The sequence below is a fragment of the Nyctibius grandis genome, chromosome 28 (assembly GCF_013368605.1).
Source record: "Nyctibius grandis isolate bNycGra1 chromosome 28, bNycGra1.pri, whole genome shotgun sequence".
Classification (NCBI taxonomy): domain Eukaryota; kingdom Metazoa; phylum Chordata; class Aves; order Nyctibiiformes; family Nyctibiidae; genus Nyctibius; species Nyctibius grandis.
Genome location: NC_090685.1, coordinates 1,308,150 through 1,325,519, shown reverse-complemented (window position 1 = coordinate 1,325,519; position 17,370 = coordinate 1,308,150). Strand labels below are relative to the sequence as shown.

Here is a 17,370-nt window from a genome sequence, read left to right as displayed (position 1 = left end):
CATCCCAGTGTGCTGACCAACTGCTTTTAAACTGTAATGTCTGTCACGGGCCATCACTCTGCTCCCCAGCAGCGGAGGTGTGTGGACAGATGCTGCCAGGGCCAGTCCAGCCATTTCCCGTTGGGCTTCTTTGCTCAGCACCATCAGGTCCCGGTGATTTGTTACCGTTTATTTATTTGTCCTATCGCCGTTTCTATTGACATTTCAGTTGGAGACAATTCCTCTGATCCAGCTCCCATAAAGAAAGCATCCAGTAAACACTGACCCAAAGTTCAGCCACATTTTCTGCTCTGGCTTTACCTTTAAATGTCTTGCATGTGGTGTGGTCACCTGTTTCCTCCACACCCTCTCTGGCAGGCTTGTGATGGCTTTGAAAAAGTTTGTATTATTAGCTGCCTCTAGAAAGTTTTTCCTGTTGATTTTCCTTCAGTTGTTACATTTTGGGACCCTTCCCTCCATCCTCATGTTTCACATGTCATGAAAGGACGTGCCTCTGCTCCCTTGCTTGCTCCACCACCACTACTCAACTTGTCACCTCAGCTCTTGGTTTTCCCTTAAGTGTTTTACAACTGCTGGAACAGCCGTTCATAGTATTGTGTCTGTGCCACCTGGAAGCATTTTAAATTCTGGCTGATCCTTTAAATTTAAATTGCTGTCTTTTTTAAAGATTAAACCATACTACCAGGGGCTTGGGGCTTTTCCTCGCTGACAGGCACGTTGAATTTTGAGTGCAGCACGGTCACGGTCACAACGTGGATCTACAGCATGAGAGCAGGTCCCCACTCTGCTGCAAGTCCTGCCCTTGTAGCTCTATTTTTTAGGGCCCTGTTTTATCTTTGTCCCACGTGGGGGTCTGATCTGGATCCTTAGGTAGGCTTTGTTAACTACTGGCACAATTAAATCACTCCCCTTATCTGCCCCACCAGAACAACCAGCTCCATCCCTCTTCTGTAATTTGTATCCTGCTCATCTTCCTTCCATCAAATTTCCAATAAACATTTTCTACTCCCAGTAGAAAATTTAAAGCCCAGTATGTCTCTTCCCCTGCCTCTGCTGGTCACCCCAAGAACCAAAGGACCTACCTGTTACTGAAAACCTTGCTGCAGTTGTAAACTTTAATGGACAGCATCTCTCCCGCGACAAGCTTCCCGTAGTGAGGCCAGCGAAAGAGCTATGAATAAACAGCATGAAGAGATGACGATTCATTCCCTGCCACACTTTCCCATGTTTAGTGGCTGGTTGGTCTCCTCTGCAAGGTGACCAAACCAACGAGCACCACAAAAAGCTGCTGCAGTTGGAAGTCACTTTCCTGCCGGCCAGGGCAGACCCTGCAGCTAAGAATGGAGGAAGGATGGGGAGAGGGCTGAGTGCCCCTCCAGCAGCACAGAGCCGCGGGTCGGCTGCTAAAGAAGCCAGAGCATCATCACCCTGGCAAGAGGAGAATGCTTGTGCCTGCTGAGGTGCCTGAGGTGGCAGGTTGTGGGGTGAGATGGGGCATAGGGAGGTACAGAGGCACTTGGGGAGAAGAGACCCCCCAGGGCAGGGAGCCACGAGGCACACGGCAAAGCCGCGCCCCGAGGCTGCGATTCACCTGACACCCAAACCGGCCGGTGGCCTCGGGGCTGGCAAGAGGGAACGGTCCCTCCTGCCCTCCCCTCCTCTCCGCAGGCGGCACAGAGGCACCGGGCGGGGACAGGAGAGGAGCGACGGGGACCACCCGCCAGCCCGGTACGGCCGGGACCTGGTGGAGAGGGTGGGTGCCAGGAGGGACGCTCCCCGGCTCGCACCGTCCCTGCCGCCCCTCCGGCCCCACCAGGCACCCACCGGGACGCTGCCGTGTCCCGCCCCGCTGCCCCGCGCCTTGCCCTCACCTCCCCGACGGCGGCCTCCGCGCCGCAGCGGATCCTCCTCGTCTTTTGGGTGAAGCCTGAGGAAGGAGCGGGGAGGCGTGAGGTGCCGGTGGGGGGGGCCCGGCCCGGCCGGCCCCGCCGCGGCGGAGGCAGAGCCCGTCCCCCCGCCCGCGCCCACCTCGGAAGCTGAGCTGCACCTGCCGCTCGCCGCGGCCCGGCAGCCGCGAGAGCCGCCGGACGCCGACGCTGAGCGCCATGGAGCCGGCGGCGGCAGCGCTGCCCGCTCGGCCCGGCTCGGCCCCGCTCCGCCCGCCGTGACTCAGCCCCGACTCGCCCGGCCGGTTCGGCCGCCCGCTCCCCACCCCGGCGCCCCGCGGGCCCCGCCGAAGGACCGGGGGGGGCAGCCCCGGCTGCTCCGCCTGCCTCAGCCCTGCGGCACGGCGCTGGCTCTGGCGGGGGGTGGCCCCGGAGGGGCGGCCGGCCTGAGCCCCCCGGCCCCTGCCCGGCCGGGCGGAGGGAGCAGGCGGCCATGGGGGTGCCCGCCCGGTGCCCTGCAGTGGCCGGAGCCCGGTGGCACCGTCCCCCCGCGCCCCGTTCAGCCCCAACCGCGGGCCCGCCGGGGCCGGGGGGCGGTGGTGGGCGCTCCCGTTCCCAGGGCTGGGAAAGGGGGAGAGGGGAAGGTCCCCCTGCAGGGGCCGGTGCACAAAATCACGGCTTAAAACCCCTCCCAAGCAAACAGGGCGGGCTCGGGGCCCTCCGGGTGGGAGGGTTGGGCTCCCCTGACACGAGGAAACCGCGCCGGGACCAGCGTGTGCTCAGCTCCCCTCCACGCCCCCCGCCCAGGAGGGACCGGAGGAGCCAAGGGGTGCAGGCAGGACACCAGAGCACCTCCCGGGACAGAGGCTGCAGGCCGGGCGCCAGCCCTGCAGGACAGGGACGAGCACTGGCAGCCCCGGCCGGTGGGGTGGGAGCTCAGGCTGCTCCGCAGGGGCTGGCACCAGCCCTTGGCAGCAGGGAGACCTGGGGCACAGCGTGCCAGGAGCCAGCTGTGCTCACAGCTGCACCCACCGCCTTGGCCTGGTCCAGCTCATCTCACCTGCACGAGAGATGCTGGAGCCCTGCCAGAGCACAGATTTAGGCCAGATGAAAGAGATTGTACAGTCATGAGCTCAGCAGGATTTAGAAAGCATTTGTCCTGGGAGTCTGGCTCTCCCCCTCAGCGCCCAGCACCAAACGCCTGCACCCACCCACAGGGCTCCTTGCAGCAGGCCAGGGTGGCTACTCCGGCTCTGCAAACACCGAGGAGTGAATCATGCCTGTGCAATGCCAGGCTGCTCCGAAGTAAGCCCTGCGGTTATTCCCTTTCTCTCCCCCTTACACAAGAGCTTCCTGGAGCACCAGGGAGGCAGTGGAAACAAGCAATGGTGGCGAGGATGCTGCTTCATGGTGCAGCAACAGAACAGAGCAGGCCAGCAGCACTCGGCACCACTTTTGTGAACCCAAACGATGGAGCCCATCAGTTTAGGGCAGCCCAGAAAGCACAGTGCACCGACCCCACACCCAGTCACGGCTGGAGGGGGACAAGGGGTGCAATTGAGGCTGTTCAATGAGACATTCAGACCACCAAAGTGTGCTGCTGATGGGCAGATCCAGTATTTGCTCAAAGATGATCAAAAGCGATCATCTCCCAGCGGAGTTTGTGTGGCTTCCTCAGACACCTGGAGCGGCCCCAGCACTTGCATTCACTTGAAGACAAACAAGTGCCTCAGTTTTGGTGAAACAGTCCCTGGGGAACCAAACATTTTAGATCCCAAGTAGGGCCCTTAGCCCAACAAGGTCTCTGGGCAAAGGGGGGTGGAGCTCCCATAGAGGAGGGAGCTCTGTCAGGTAGCATGGCACAGTCTGGCATGAAATGCCACCAGTATTTATTGCCAGGTGTCCTAGAAGCAAGAGGAACCCTCCCTGATGAGCTCCCCCATGCAGTAGCTTTTCATTTATACAAAGCCCCGAGGCTGAAATACCTTTGAGGACCACAAGTACAAGGGTGCTTGCTCAATCTCAGCCAAGGGCAGGGGAAAGAGACTTCTGGGGTGTTCCCTGTGCTTACCGTGGAAATAAAGCGAGAGTGTGATCCGGGATGATGGAGAGCACACACCAGCACTGGATGACAACAGCACGTTCTCCTCAGGAAGAAAACCTGAGCTCATACCTGAGGTCTCATCTACCTGAAGCGACAACCATGCCATAAATCTATACTCCAGCTACACCCAGGGCAGCACAAGGCAGGACATACTTCCCAGCCTCTCACCAAGGCGCCCAGCAGCCATCTTCACTGCCTCTAAAACCAGGAGCCCTGGCAAGAGTCAAGAATGAGAGAAAACAGGCAAAACCGCGCTGTCCTGGCTCAGCAGCTTCCAAGCTTGACCCTCCTGTGGCTTTTCACGTGGGCGCACACCCCTGCAGCTCTTGTTCTCGTGACAACCACAGGACCCGCGTCCCTTTGCTCGTTCACATTTCAGCCACTTACCTGCAGGTAAGTCCTTACCTGCAGCATGTCCTCCAAATTCTCCTCTGCTCCCGCAGGGGGAAGATCTTCCTCAGACCTGCCTCTACCACATCTTGGCCTTTTCCTCCCCAAAACAGGGAAGGTCTCTCCTACCGTCTGAATCCAGCACCTGGAGCCACCTCAGCTACCTGCAGAACAGTGACTCCACTCCTCACAGCCAGTGCAGAGAGACAGAGGATTCGCTTTCTTCCTTTTGAGTGGGAACTGGCAGAGGTTTAAAAAGGAGAGGGGAAATGGATTTCCCACTACACGTTCTGCTGTCTCAGAGCTCATCTTCTGCCCCTCAAGGCTGCAGCAAAGGAAAGTCCCAATGTGCTTCTGACATCTTGCCAAAGAAACCATTCACTGAAGCCAAGCACTGCACGCTGCCACCGGTACTTCTTGGTCCAAATGAGGGACTGGTGAGCCTTCAGAACTACTGCTGTAAATACCCTCTACAGAACACTTTATTAAAAAGAAAAAAACAAGATTCTCACACAAAAAAACAGCCTTAGGTTTGCCTGTAAGCATAATGCAGGGAAGGAGAGCTCTGCCTACAGGTTGTAAGCAGCTGAAAAAACGAGTAAAGGATGCTCTCAACCACAGTGCAGCTTCTCAGAGAAGACTTGGAAGTCTTCCTCCCTCTCTTCCACACTTGCAACACATTTTAGTTTAAGCAGCCACTCAAGAAAAGAGGTTGCTCGGTTTCCTTCAAGAATCTAAGTAAGTGCAAGAAAATTGGGTGCTGCAGGCTAGGTGATGGAGTGTTTGGGGAGAGACAGCCCAGCTTTCTCTAGAGGAAGCTGTCTGCTGCCTGTGGAAGCTGGGAGAACACATTGCGGTCACAACTAGGTTTGAATAAAACACTAGCACAAGCCCCTTTTCGCTCAGCAGGGGTCCTAGAGCCCCCACCCTTCAAACCCAAGCTACGTACTCGTTTGGTGGCAGATACCATCCAGAACAACTGATCTGGTTGCAGATGTGGATTCACACCCAGGTTCTGCGTTCACCCAGGTTTGTAACCTCCCAGTCTCACAGCCTGAATCACCAGGGCACTCTTCCAGTGGGTTCTCGCCATTTCCTGGTTTACCCGGCAGAACAGACAAGTTCTTTCATAATTCCATGTAAAGAAACAGCTCATGGTACTGCAGGATAGACATTCCACAGCCTTAGTGATTAACAGGTAACAAAACCAACGCCGATGGACAACTTGCTCTGCTTTTGCAGCTGATCACACTCAACCCAGGCTAACTCAGACGCTGAATCACCACCACGCCAGTACTATAGCAAAGACCTTCCCAAACCATAACATCCACATCACTGGAAAACAAAAGGAAAAGTCCAGAAAGGAAATAAGAGCCCAGGCACGTTATGTAAGTCAAAGCAGATTATTTATTTATGAAAATGGAAGTGATGACCACTTGTAGTGCAACGACAAGCCCAAGCTTCTTTATCTATTTTGAAATGAACTGTCAACTCCCATCTCTCAAAACAATTGTGCTTTGCTATCACGTGCCTGTTCTACAGTCCCCAGGCCACAAAATACACACTTCACACTTCTGAGGACAAGGAAGCACCTCTTTGGAGGTCTAGAGAGCTGCTACTTCATTTTGTAACTTCTGTGACACAAAGAAATCACTCAAAGCACCTTTATTCCAATGTTTCCAGTTGCTGGATTTTGAAAGTCATTAATGCCACTCATTAAACCCATCCCTCAATTAATTAATGATTAAGCCTCATTAATCCCCCCACAAACAAGCAAAGTGCAGTGTTCTTAAATTGCTCCAAGCAAGAGGCCATCACAGAAGCAATTTTTGCCAATAGAAAAATGTGATTTCAAAAAAGCTGGCAAAGTGTGGTCACTGAAATTTAAAAATAAACCTCTACATATAAAAATATACGGGCACTTTATGAAGGCACAACAGGAACTGCCTCAGGCACCCAACCCACAGACTTTGGCACCAACCAGTACAGAAGGGTCCCCATTCCCAAGGCAGCCTGATAGAAGGAAAAAAAAAACCTATCAATGAACACATGGTAAGTATCATGACAGTAAACATGATTGCAATACCTCTCTTACCAAAGTCAGCCCTGAAGCAGTGCTGCGTGAGCAGCTCAGTGCACATGCCCACGCTGAGACCAAGCAGCGGGTGGGCCGTGTCCAGCAGCGATGCATGGCATGATGTGTCACTGGTGCAAGGTGGAAAACCAACTACATCTATTTTTCTGTGACAAAAACTGCCAGCAGTTGTGTTTTTTCTGTATTTACATTTCTTCCAGTTAGGAACAGGAAAGATCAAAGATACAGAGCACAAGCAGGTAAGAGGATTAGTGTGGCTGGTACAATCTGGAGGCACCGAGCACCCACAGTGTGGGTGCAGACAGCTCCTTTGCCCCAGTGATGCAGGCGGCCAGGGCCAGGCTGCCATCTACACCTTCTTTATTTCGGGCGGTTTCACAGGTGGCCATCCCTGCCACTTATAGTACGACACCAGCTGCTTGGGCACTTCAGCCAGAACCATCTGGGAAAGAGCTTCCCGGGGAGCCTGCAAGGAGAACGGGGAAAATAAATCCGAAATACTGCAGAGAAAGGATTCATCAGCCCAGTGACAAACGCTCTTACAGAACTCAGAGTGCAGCCCCCCGCCCCACCACATCTCACTCCCTGTTTCAGGAGTTCCTTGCTGCAGTTTTAGGAGCACTTCCAGTCAGTCCCAGTGAGCGCTGCTGATGAAAATCACTTGTTCCCACCCCCGCACTGCTCCCATCTCAGGCCCAGGTGTCCTCATGTACCCACACCCAGGGCTAAACAATAGCAGTTTTTCTCTCACCCAATGTCCCTTCCCCAAATGAGGAAGGGAACTGGGAAAAGGAGGGAACCTTGTAGGGTGAAGTTAACCAGATTTAATGAAATGAAGAAATCAATATAAATGACAACACAAAACAGACAAAAGTGTACTTGTCACAGAGCACTGGCAAGTTGCTCCAGGAATCACGATGAGGAAGAGGAAGAAGGGAGGAGAAACAAGGAGAGCAGGAAGAGCCCCACCTCTTCCCAGCAAACCCTCTCTTTTATAGTGAGCTCGATGTCATGATACAGAACACACCTGTGGCCAGCCAGGGTCAGCTGCCCTGGGTTTAACTGCTGAGGGCCTTGATCACCATGGCTGGCCACAAATTGAAGCCAAATCCCAACGAAACCAGGACACCAGGCTCACACAGCCTTTATGTGGCCCTGATCTGGGTGGAAAACCGCCCCAGCCACTAGTGATTTCTCTTATTTTGGATATTCATTTGACTCCACTCCTCAACCTAATTCACTGTGCAACGTGCCTGAATGCTAGTGCCAACAGTGGAAGTAGGGAGGAGCTGGGGACTGACAGGACTGCTTTCAACAGCAGGGAAGACATCTCAGCTTAAACTCATGGGATGCAACATCAGAGACTGACAACACGATCTCAGTTCCTTGCCTAAATGTTTGCATCCCAGGAGAGAAAACATCTCCTTTACTCCTTTAACTCTGCCACAGCCAAGAGACAGCACACTAAATCAATGACACAATGAGAGCTCTTTAAGAAAGGCTGCCAGAGAGCTGTGACAAGGCACACAGTTTTGAACACAGAAGCAAACATCTTGACTCTCGCTGGGAACAAGCAGCTCGGACAGCACTTGGAGCATGCAGCTTGCTGCCTGGTCTAGAGACAAGCTCATTTTTTTTTTGATGTAATAACTGCATATACACCAGCACCAGGACTCGTCTGAAGTTAAAGGCAACTTACGTTTTTGAACTGTCGGAAAGGCACAAACTGGACGATGTCTCGTGCAGCTGGCTCTCCTGTCAGGGACTTCAGGACACCGTTGTCTCCGTCAAGGAACTCCATTGCTTTGAAATCAGCTTCACCAACTCCAACAATAATGATGGACATGGGCAGCTTAGAGGCATTAACAATCGCTTGCCTAGTTTGGTCCAGATCAGTGATCTCTCCATCTGTGATGATCAGCAAGATAAAATATTGCTGAAAAACATTAGAAAGCATCCAGTTAGGGAGTTAACATCAGAACTCACGTAACGGAGGGCAAATGGAGCAATTTCTTACTCTAAAAAAGAAATCAGATGGTGCTGTGGATAAGACAAAACCAGAACGTTAAAGAAACTGATGCTTATTCCCATTTTTCATATGCATAACACCTTTCACTGTGCACTTCAGATTTCCTCTGTACTAGAAAAAAGACAGAGGCTTAAACTGAATTTATAAAGATCAATTACATCAATTGGCAGAAAGTACTGGAGATGAGCAAAGTCCTACTAAATCAACAAAGCTGCACACAAAATTCACTGATGGATGCTGCTTTACTCAACAACATCTCAAAAAGGCTGAAGTTTCATATTTAATATCCTGGAGTGTAACTCAAAAAGACTTCTTTTTTAGTTACCAATAATTTAAAGTATTAGAAATCTCAAAATACAGCAGTGACAAAAGTCATGACACAAAGACACTCTAGAGATAACGAGGGAAGAATACAGGAGCTTTTGTAGAAAGAAATACCTCAAACCAACACAGAGGCTAAGGTTTAGTACCCAGTTCTGAAATGAGCAACCACTGTTTTATAGCAGCTATCTACAGACTTAAAATGAAAATAAAAAATGAGACACACAATGAAAATAAACGAATAGTGAATTTCCAATTCGAAAATCCAGTTAACACAAGTGTTACTATGGTTGTACCCCACTAGTGACAGATTCTTTATTTAAAGAGTCAGTTTTTCATCTGTAAGAAAAAGTAGAGATCCTTAACACATAAAGAGAAATATGAAGACTCCTCCAAGTGTTGAGAAGGCTAAAAAACACCCTCAGAAATGTAAGAAATGGATCTCCCTAGACCAAGCGCCTCACAGTGTGGGAAATGTATTCGATGTAAACACAAACATCAGCAGAATCAAAAATACTGACACAGCTAGACCACAGAGCAAGTGTCAGAGTGTACATCAAAATTCCTTCTCATTGGTCTGTCAAAACAGAATCAGTTAAATCTATCAGGAAATAGGAGTCCTCCATCCTTATGCAAAAGGAATGAAGTTTAAAGAAATGGAGGTGAATTTTAACTCCAGCCATGGCTGCTGTTAAAAAAAGTGCACAAATGAGACATTCAGCACAACTGCAGGGCAGCACGGATGCCCTGCAATGCCATCAGCACACTGATTTAACAGTTCTCAGACTCCTTTGTTGATCTGGCCCTCTAGATTCTGCATGCCACCATGGTGGGACAGATAGTCGAGCCCTCTGATAGTCTTTGTGTACATTCTTGAGAGCAAAATTGTTTGGAATAAAATATACAGGGCCCCTCTATGCTGTATGCTTTCCCTACAGGTGATGGAGCTTGGCAAGAGAGGTTAGAGCGAGGCAACTGCTGACACGAGTCCAACCGGTCTGAAAGGCAACACAGCACCTCTGTGTACTTCAATAGTAAGTACCCTGCCAGCAAACTGTGAAAAGGAGAAATAAGCATCACTTGAGCAACAGAAACTGATGTCAATGTCTACTAAGTACAGGTTCACGCCAATAAGTACCAAGAGCCTCTCTGCAGGCTGGCAGGAGAGGACCAAAGATCAAACACAGGATCCTAAGGAAGGAAGACAACATTGCTTTACCATTCCATTCTATCCCATCATGAGCATGGAAAACAGAAACATCAACCCGATGCAGACCCACTGGAAAGGACAAGCACTCACCGAAGCAGTTCCCTGTTGTGCTGAGTGTGCTGCAAACCTTGCCACGTGGTTTATAATAGGAGAGAAATTGGTTGGCCCATAGAGCCGGATCTGCGGAAGGATCTGGCGGTACGCGTCCACTATGCCTTGGACCCCTGCAACACAAGGAAGGCGAGTTGCCACCAGAGCCTCACAACTTCTCCACTAATTATTTTATAAGCATTACTAAATAGTACAGCAAAAGGCTAATAACTCGCACACAGCTGTGAACTCCTAAAGGACAAATAAGCAGCAGGATAACAGTGAATATGCAAAGCACAGGGCTGAAACCAGTGGACATCTGCAGAGAGAGGATTTGCAGAGTTCTCTCCCATTTTGCATTCTTCACCTTACTCTTCTGCCTCCAACATCACAAAGCTCGTGGAAGTTGTGGGATAAATAACCCAGTGAAGGCACACTGATGACAGCGTTTAACTTGTTCTTTCTACGTTGTCATCCAATTTGTCTTGTTTAATTGCTTATAGTATAATTAGACAATGAGGCCAGAAGCTCTCTGTAACAGTAACTTTTTATTTTCCTTGCGTGAAAGTTAGACAATGATCCCTGATTCAGGAGTCAAACATTTCTGTAACAGAAATTGCAATCCCTAAGGTTCTTCCTATGCAAGAAGCTTTTCTCAGGTTAACTAAAAAACATTTTTTAAAAAGTCTGATTTCAAATGTGCATATTCTTCTGTGGATCCATCTAAACCGGCCTGTTCCTGGCTTGTATCAATGTAGCTTCATTTGCCACTCAGTGCTGCTTGCACTGTCCACCACGCAGGTTTTAGTGCAGTAACTCCCAAAACTACCGCAGAGAGATCCTTACAGGACAAAGACAGATCCCAGTGAGGCAGACAACACTGAACTGACCAACGAAACGCTCGGATTTTAACACTGAATCTCAGACTCCATTTTTTGTTGGCCTTAGACCAGACAGAAAAACTGAACTGAGTTAAAAATGTTTGTTCAAGAACAATTCGGTGTCACTGCATGCTGAGAGAGTTCTTAGTCCTAAAAGGTCATAATCCAGCTTACAGAGCAGTCATTAAAAATAGCTGAAACAACCTCCTCTAAAGTAGATGGCTAAAAAGAAAATAAGCTTTTAAGATGATCCTCTAAAAGATAACATTCAAATATATACACATTGCTGATGCAGTAACCGTGGTCTCTAACAGTCTCAGCAGATGGTCCCTCTGGAAGCCTGACTAGCACAGGCACATTGCTGAGCTGAATCCACTGCCACCTACAACAGACCAGAAGTAACCAAGTTGCAGCAACAAAAATTTCAGCACAGACTAACGATCACATTAAATCTAGACCCCTTCACTGGAGCTTACGCAGACCGCACAGAAGTCTGCATCAACACACACCCGCTCTTGTCAGCATCCAGGTGAGAATAAATCTAGCTTGCTGCATGTCTTGGTGCTGCATCTGTTTTTTACCAGTTATGAAAGACATGCAACACTTCAAACATCTGTCCCTCTCAGGGAAATATTAACAAAGAGGTGTCCTCACCTTGACAATAAGGGTTGCTGGGGTTGAAGTTCAAAGCAAACTCATGAGATACCTAGGAAAGGGGACATTAAAAACAGTTAGGGAATCACAGAATCACAGACTGGTTTGGGTTGGAAGGGACCTTAAAGATCACCTAGTTCCAACGCCCCTGCCATGGGCAGGGACACCTTCCACCAGACCAGGTTGCTCCAAGCCCCATCCAACCTGGCCTTGAACACTGCCAGGGAGGGGGCAGCCACAGCTTCTCTGGGCAACCCGGGCCAGGGTCTCACCACCCTCACAGCAAAGAATTTCTTCCTAATTTCTTCCTAAACTCTTTCAGTTTAAAACCATTCCCCCTCGTCCTGTCACTCCATGCCCTTGTAAAAAGCCCCTCTCCCACTTTCCTGTAGCCCCTTCAGGTACTGGAAGGTGCTAGAAGGTCTCCCCGGAGCCTTCTCTTCTCCAGGCTGAACAGCCCCAGCTCTCTCAGCCTGTCTCCAGAGCAGAGGGGCTCCAGCCCTCTGAGCATCTCCGTGGCCTCCTCTGGACTCGCTCCAACAGCTCCGTGTCCTTCTGATGCTGGGGCCCCCAGAGCTGGACGCAGCACTGCAGGGGGGGTCTCAGGAGAGCGGAGCAGAGGGGCAGAATCCCCTCCCTCACCCTGCTGGCCACGCTGCTGGGGATGCAGCCCAGGACACGGTTGGCTTTCTGGGCTGCAAGGGCACATTGCCGGCTCATGGTGAGCTTCTCGTCAACCATCACCCCAAGTCCTTCTCCTCAGGGCTGCTCTCCATCCATTCTCTGCCCAGCCTGTATTTGTGCTTGGGATTGCCCTGACCCACACGCAGGACCTTGCACTTGGCCTTGTTGAATTTCATGCGGCTCGCACAGGCCCAGCTCTCCAGCCTGTCCAGGTCCCTCTGGATGCCATCCCTTCCCTCCAGCGTGTCACCGCACCGCACAGCTTGGTGTCATCGACAAACTTGCTGAGGGCGCACCCAGTCCCACTGTCCATGTCACCAACAAAGATGTTAAACAGCCCCGGTCCCAATACCGACCCCTGAGGAGCACCACTCGTCACTGGCGTCCACTTGGACATCGAGCCGTTGACCACAACTCTTTGAGTGCGACCATCCAGCCATTCCTTATCCACCGAGTGGTCCATCCATCAAGTCCATGTCTCTCCAATGTAGAGACAAGGATATCGTGTGGGACAGTGTCAAATGCTTTGCACAAGTCCAGGTAGATGACATCAGTCGCTCTTCCCTTATCCGCCAACGCTGTAACCCCATTGTAGAAGGCCATCAAATTTGTCAGGCATGATTTGCCCTTAGTGAAACCTTAGTGTCACCAATTACCTCCCTGATTTCCATGTGCCTCAGTATAGTTTCCAGGAGGATCTGCTCAATGATCTTGCCAGGCACAGAGGTGAGACTGACTGGCCTGTAGTTCCCTGGGTCTTCCTTTTCTCCCTTTTTAAAAACAGGGGTTATGTTTCCCCTTTTCCAGTCAGTGGGGACTTCACCAGCCTGCCACAGCTTCTCAAAAATGATGGCAGCTTAGCAACTTCATCCGCCAGTTCCCTCAGGACTCGCGGACGCACCTCATCAGGTCCCACAGACTTGTGCACCTTCAGGTTCCTTAGATGGTCTTGAACCTGATCTTTTGCTACAGTGGCTGGTTCTTCATTCTCCCAGTCCCCGCCTTTGCCTTCTGCGACTGGGGCAGTATGGCTTGGGCACTTGCCGGTGAAGACCGAGGCAAAAAAGTCACTGAGTACCTCAGTCTTCTCCATATAATGCATGAATGGACAGAGCAACTGCCCAGTGCTGTGAAGGCCCTACCTGCCAGCTAGGAGGAACCTGAGCTCCAAACCCAAACGCAGGAAACAGCTTGTCCCTGGGAGAAAAAGAGCAATAACAAGAAATGAGAAAGAGCAAATCTTTAATAATTCTGTTTTATTCCCAGAAAGCAGCTGGAGACCTTAAACTGTGACAAGACCAAGGCTCAATTCCTGCCACAATGAATGGGCACACCACCTAGCTCCCCATGGCCAGCCACCAGTTACCCAAGGGCTGCAGGTTTGGGCTTAACAGTTTAAGAATTTCTTTCAGTGCAGCACCCCACAGGACTCTCAGGAGATTTTGAAGGAGCAAGAGAAGCCAACCCAACCACAGCCTGGCTAAAGGACAGAGCTGACAAACATGCTCCCATTGAATCAAACAGGGCATCCATGTTTGAAATGCACCATCAGCAACAAGGGACTAGTGACCACCTAAAGCGGCATTACAGAGTAACCCAGGGCCATAAAAGGGCAGACCTGGAGGGACAAACCAAGCAAATATGCCAAATTACAAAGGGCTGCCACTGCCCTCCCTGGCAGTGACAGAAGCAGGAGGAAGCAGTAGCAGCTCCTGAAGGGATCTCCCAAGGAAAGGTAACACCTCAGTCACTCAAACGCTATAGCTCTGGAACAAGCTATCAGCCTTGATCCCTGACACCCGCTGTGACACATTTTTGACGCAGTGGCTAGATCAGTTAAGATCATTACATACGTGTCATAATCCTGGACTACACTTCCCACGCTCCAGATGGCAATCAGGTACTCATTTACCCCATCTGGGCTGATGTAGTGAAGAGAATCTGGTGACCTGGGATCTCCGTTGGAGCCAGTGAAGTCTACACCCACCTAATCAGTCAAGACGAGGACAGCAAGTCACTGATGCACCACCAGAAGCAAATGAGGACTAACCATGCCCAGAAACAGCGGGTTAGACCAGGCCCACACAGCTCCCTTCCTCCCAGGCACACAGGCAGCCCTGTACAGGGACACCCAAACAAGCCCGCGCGCTTTTCCCCACCGGGGTACATGCATGTTTAGGACGCAGTAACCCCTCCCACTGCTCATCTACTAAGACGTGCAGTGGGGAAACAACTCACTGTGAAGTTAATCTGGCAGCCTCCCATGACGTAGTCCAGAAATGAATATTCCGTCTCAATCTAGAGGAACAGACAGTGTTACACCTCCTCCCCCTATCAACAGATGTCATTACGCTCAAAAAATAAAGCCAAAACCCAACAAAAACCTGCCTACCTTACAGGATTTTATCCTAATAATGCCAGAGTTTTTGTAGCTCTTTTTCTTTTGTTTTTTCTCAGGATGAATGCATTCAAATTCCACCTACAGAAAGCAAGCACACAAGAAGCGAGTTCCAAAATATCTGCATTTACAGCAGGGCAAATTATTGAAACAGAACAGTGTCAGACATCATACAACTTCAGAGTTACCCAAATATCTGCCAGAATTCTGAAACTTAATTTTAAAAAGGTTTGCGACTACTTTGGCTGCTATCTGGCGAGTTAAATGGGATGCTTTTGCTACCAGCGCTGTGCAAAACATAAGGAGAAACCTCAGAAAAGTCTCCTCCTCAACAACATAACAGTTACGTATGCAATCATGGAACAGTGTCATTGTATCAGAGGGGAAAAAAGTCGATCACAAATACGAGCATTTCCCTTAACGTAATCAGGTTCTTCTTCAGTCAAGGGAAGAGAATGCACTCAAACAGAAGACAAGGAGGCAAAATCTCGGGCGGGGGGAGGCCAAAAAAGCCTAGGTCACGGGTTCCCAGTGGCAGTGTTTCACTGTTTTATCTCACACTCATTACTTCTGATTTCACGCGGGCCAGGGAAAAAGGCAAGGATCTTCCACCAGCTTTAGGATTACAGCCACAGAAATAAGTTGGCTGGCAACTACAAGCAGTCCTAGGCTACGCCCTGTGTGTGGATTCATCTGTCCAAATTCAGACGAGACATCTCCATGAGAATGAGAGTTCAGGTTTTCACTGCAGACAACAGAAAGAAACCAGCACCACCAGCAAATGATTCAACTTCGCCTAAACTGGATGCCCAAGTCAAGGTACGAAGGGTGCCCCTTGGAAGCACTGCTTCTCTCCGTTCGCTAGACAGGCGACCAGAGCGCTCGTGAGGGTGACCAGCTCAAGCACAAATGTTATCCAAGACCAGCCCTACCTCTGGACTCGTCTGTTAAAGCACGAACAAGCCCTTTTATTTCCGCTTGACTCGGCAGTGGCAAAAGCAAGCTGAACTGCTGGGAAGGGTGGCTGGCGGCCAGCAGACAACGGGCTCGAGGATGTCTTTAGGAATAGCAATGGCAACAGTACCCAAGGAAAACAGAGCAATAATTCCCACACCAGGTTTTATTCTTCACAGAATCACAGAATGTCAGGGATTGGAAGGGACCTCAAAGATCATCTAGTCCAATCCCCTGCCGGAGCAGGATTACCTTGATCGTGTCACACAGGAACGCGTCCAGGTGGGTTTTGAATGTCTCCAGAGAAGGAGACTCCACACCCTCTCTGGGCAGCCTGTGCCAGTGTTCAGTTACCCTCACCGTAAAGAAGTTTTTCCTCATATTTATGTGGAACCTCCTGTGTTCCAGCTTGCACCCGTTGCCCCTTGTCCTGTCAAGGGATGTCACTGAGAAGAGCCTGGCTCCATCCTCATGACACTTGCCCTTTACATATTTATAAACATTAATGAGGTCACCCCTCAGTCTCCTCTTCTCCAAGCTAAAGAGACCCAGCTCCCTCAGCCTCTCCTCATAACATCCTCCCAAGATGTTGGCTTAGTAACACACAAGATGCATACAGAAAAATTTACTTTTGGAAGCAACAATTAAAAACAAATCTCTGAGGTCAATATTAAAAAGGGTTCGTGAAAGACTGAATTAGGACTAAGTCAGCAGGGGCCTGAGGAAGCTCACCGCAGAGCTGTCACCCGCTTTCTGCAGCTCAGTCAGCTTAGTTTCAAACGCGCCTATCAAGTCGTGCGAGCCATCGCTGTCGTGATCCGCGCACTGCACCTGGACGGGGAGAGAGAGCGAGCGATGGGCAAGCGTGTGGCGCCAGGGAGAACGGCAGCTGCTCACCACGTGGCCCCCTGCCCCGACAGCTCTGCAGCGATGCCAGTGAACTCCCCACCTCGCCTGAACCGGTGCGTCATCCGTGCCACTAACTGAAACCTGACGGCAAGACAGACACCCGGAGCGAGGCTCAGAAACAGGAAGATGTTCAACTGCTCACCCATTTAAGCACGCACAGTGAACGTTTTAATTAAAGGCTTTCCCTAATTTAAATAGAAGGAATAAAAAAAAAAACCAACAAACAAACAAAAAAAAACCCAAACCCCCCAACATTTCACAGCCCAGATGTATAAACACGAGATCATTCAGGATAAGACATGCAACTGGGGTAACGGGAAGAAGCAATTAAAAGCTTGTTATCTAAGCACCTCCTGAATATACTCTTTTCTTCTGCCCAGCAACAGCACCGATTTACAAAGAAATTGCAATTTCCGCAGAGCACTAAGTCTGTCTTTTTCTGCATCTTATACCAAACAAATTATAAATACTTAATTAATATCCAGTCATGTTTAAATCAGCATGAAAGCTTCAGAACTAGATAATGCATTTAAAAATAAAAATATGCTAATAACTATGGCTTAGAGCAAACACAGTAAGACACATATCATCAATAGCTCTCCCCAAAACCAACATGCACAATACACACGACTGCAGGACACAACTAATTCCAGAAGCAGTAAATCAAGAAACAGTTTGTGAAGAGCTGCTTCCTCCCCCGTTGAGGTTCACACGCTACACAGATTAAAAGCTCACTCTTTCTGAGATCTGCCTTTAGTGTTCAAG

The 17,370-nt window shown here is 50.2% G+C and overlaps 2 protein-coding genes across 5 annotated transcripts in view; both read right to left on the bottom strand.

Moving 5' to 3' along the window:
• Positions 1–2,107, bottom strand: part of LOC137674308 (fer-1-like protein 4) — a 37,637-nt gene extending 35,530 nt beyond the window's left edge. The window contains exons 1-3 of the mRNA XM_068419557.1: positions 2,029–2,107; positions 1,872–1,927; positions 1,083–1,171 (exon numbers count right to left, since the gene is read on the bottom strand). Of these exons, the coding sequence (XP_068275658.1) occupies positions 1,083–1,171; positions 1,872–1,927; positions 2,029–2,107 (224 nt within the window). The remainder of the gene's footprint in view (positions 1–1,082; positions 1,172–1,871; positions 1,928–2,028) is intronic.
• Positions 2,108–5,764: 3,657 nt separating this feature from the next.
• CPNE1 (copine 1) overlaps positions 5,765–17,370 on the bottom strand; it is a 46,139-nt gene continuing 34,533 nt past the window's right edge. For all 4 annotated transcript variants that reach the window (XM_068419578.1, XM_068419581.1, XM_068419579.1 and 1 more), the window contains exons 8-16: positions 16,429–16,527; positions 14,737–14,823; positions 14,583–14,642; positions 14,198–14,331; positions 13,487–13,541; positions 11,661–11,712; positions 10,126–10,259; positions 8,175–8,411; positions 5,765–6,941 (exon numbers count right to left, since the gene is read on the bottom strand). In XM_068419578.1, coding sequence (XP_068275679.1) covers positions 6,825–6,941; positions 8,175–8,411; positions 10,126–10,259; positions 11,661–11,712; positions 13,487–13,541; positions 14,198–14,331; positions 14,583–14,642; positions 14,737–14,823; positions 16,429–16,527 — 975 coding nt within the window. In that variant the 3' untranslated portion in view covers positions 5,765–6,824. The remainder of the gene's footprint in view (positions 6,942–8,174; positions 8,412–10,125; positions 10,260–11,660; positions 11,713–13,486; positions 13,542–14,197; positions 14,332–14,582; positions 14,643–14,736; positions 14,824–16,428; positions 16,528–17,370) is intronic.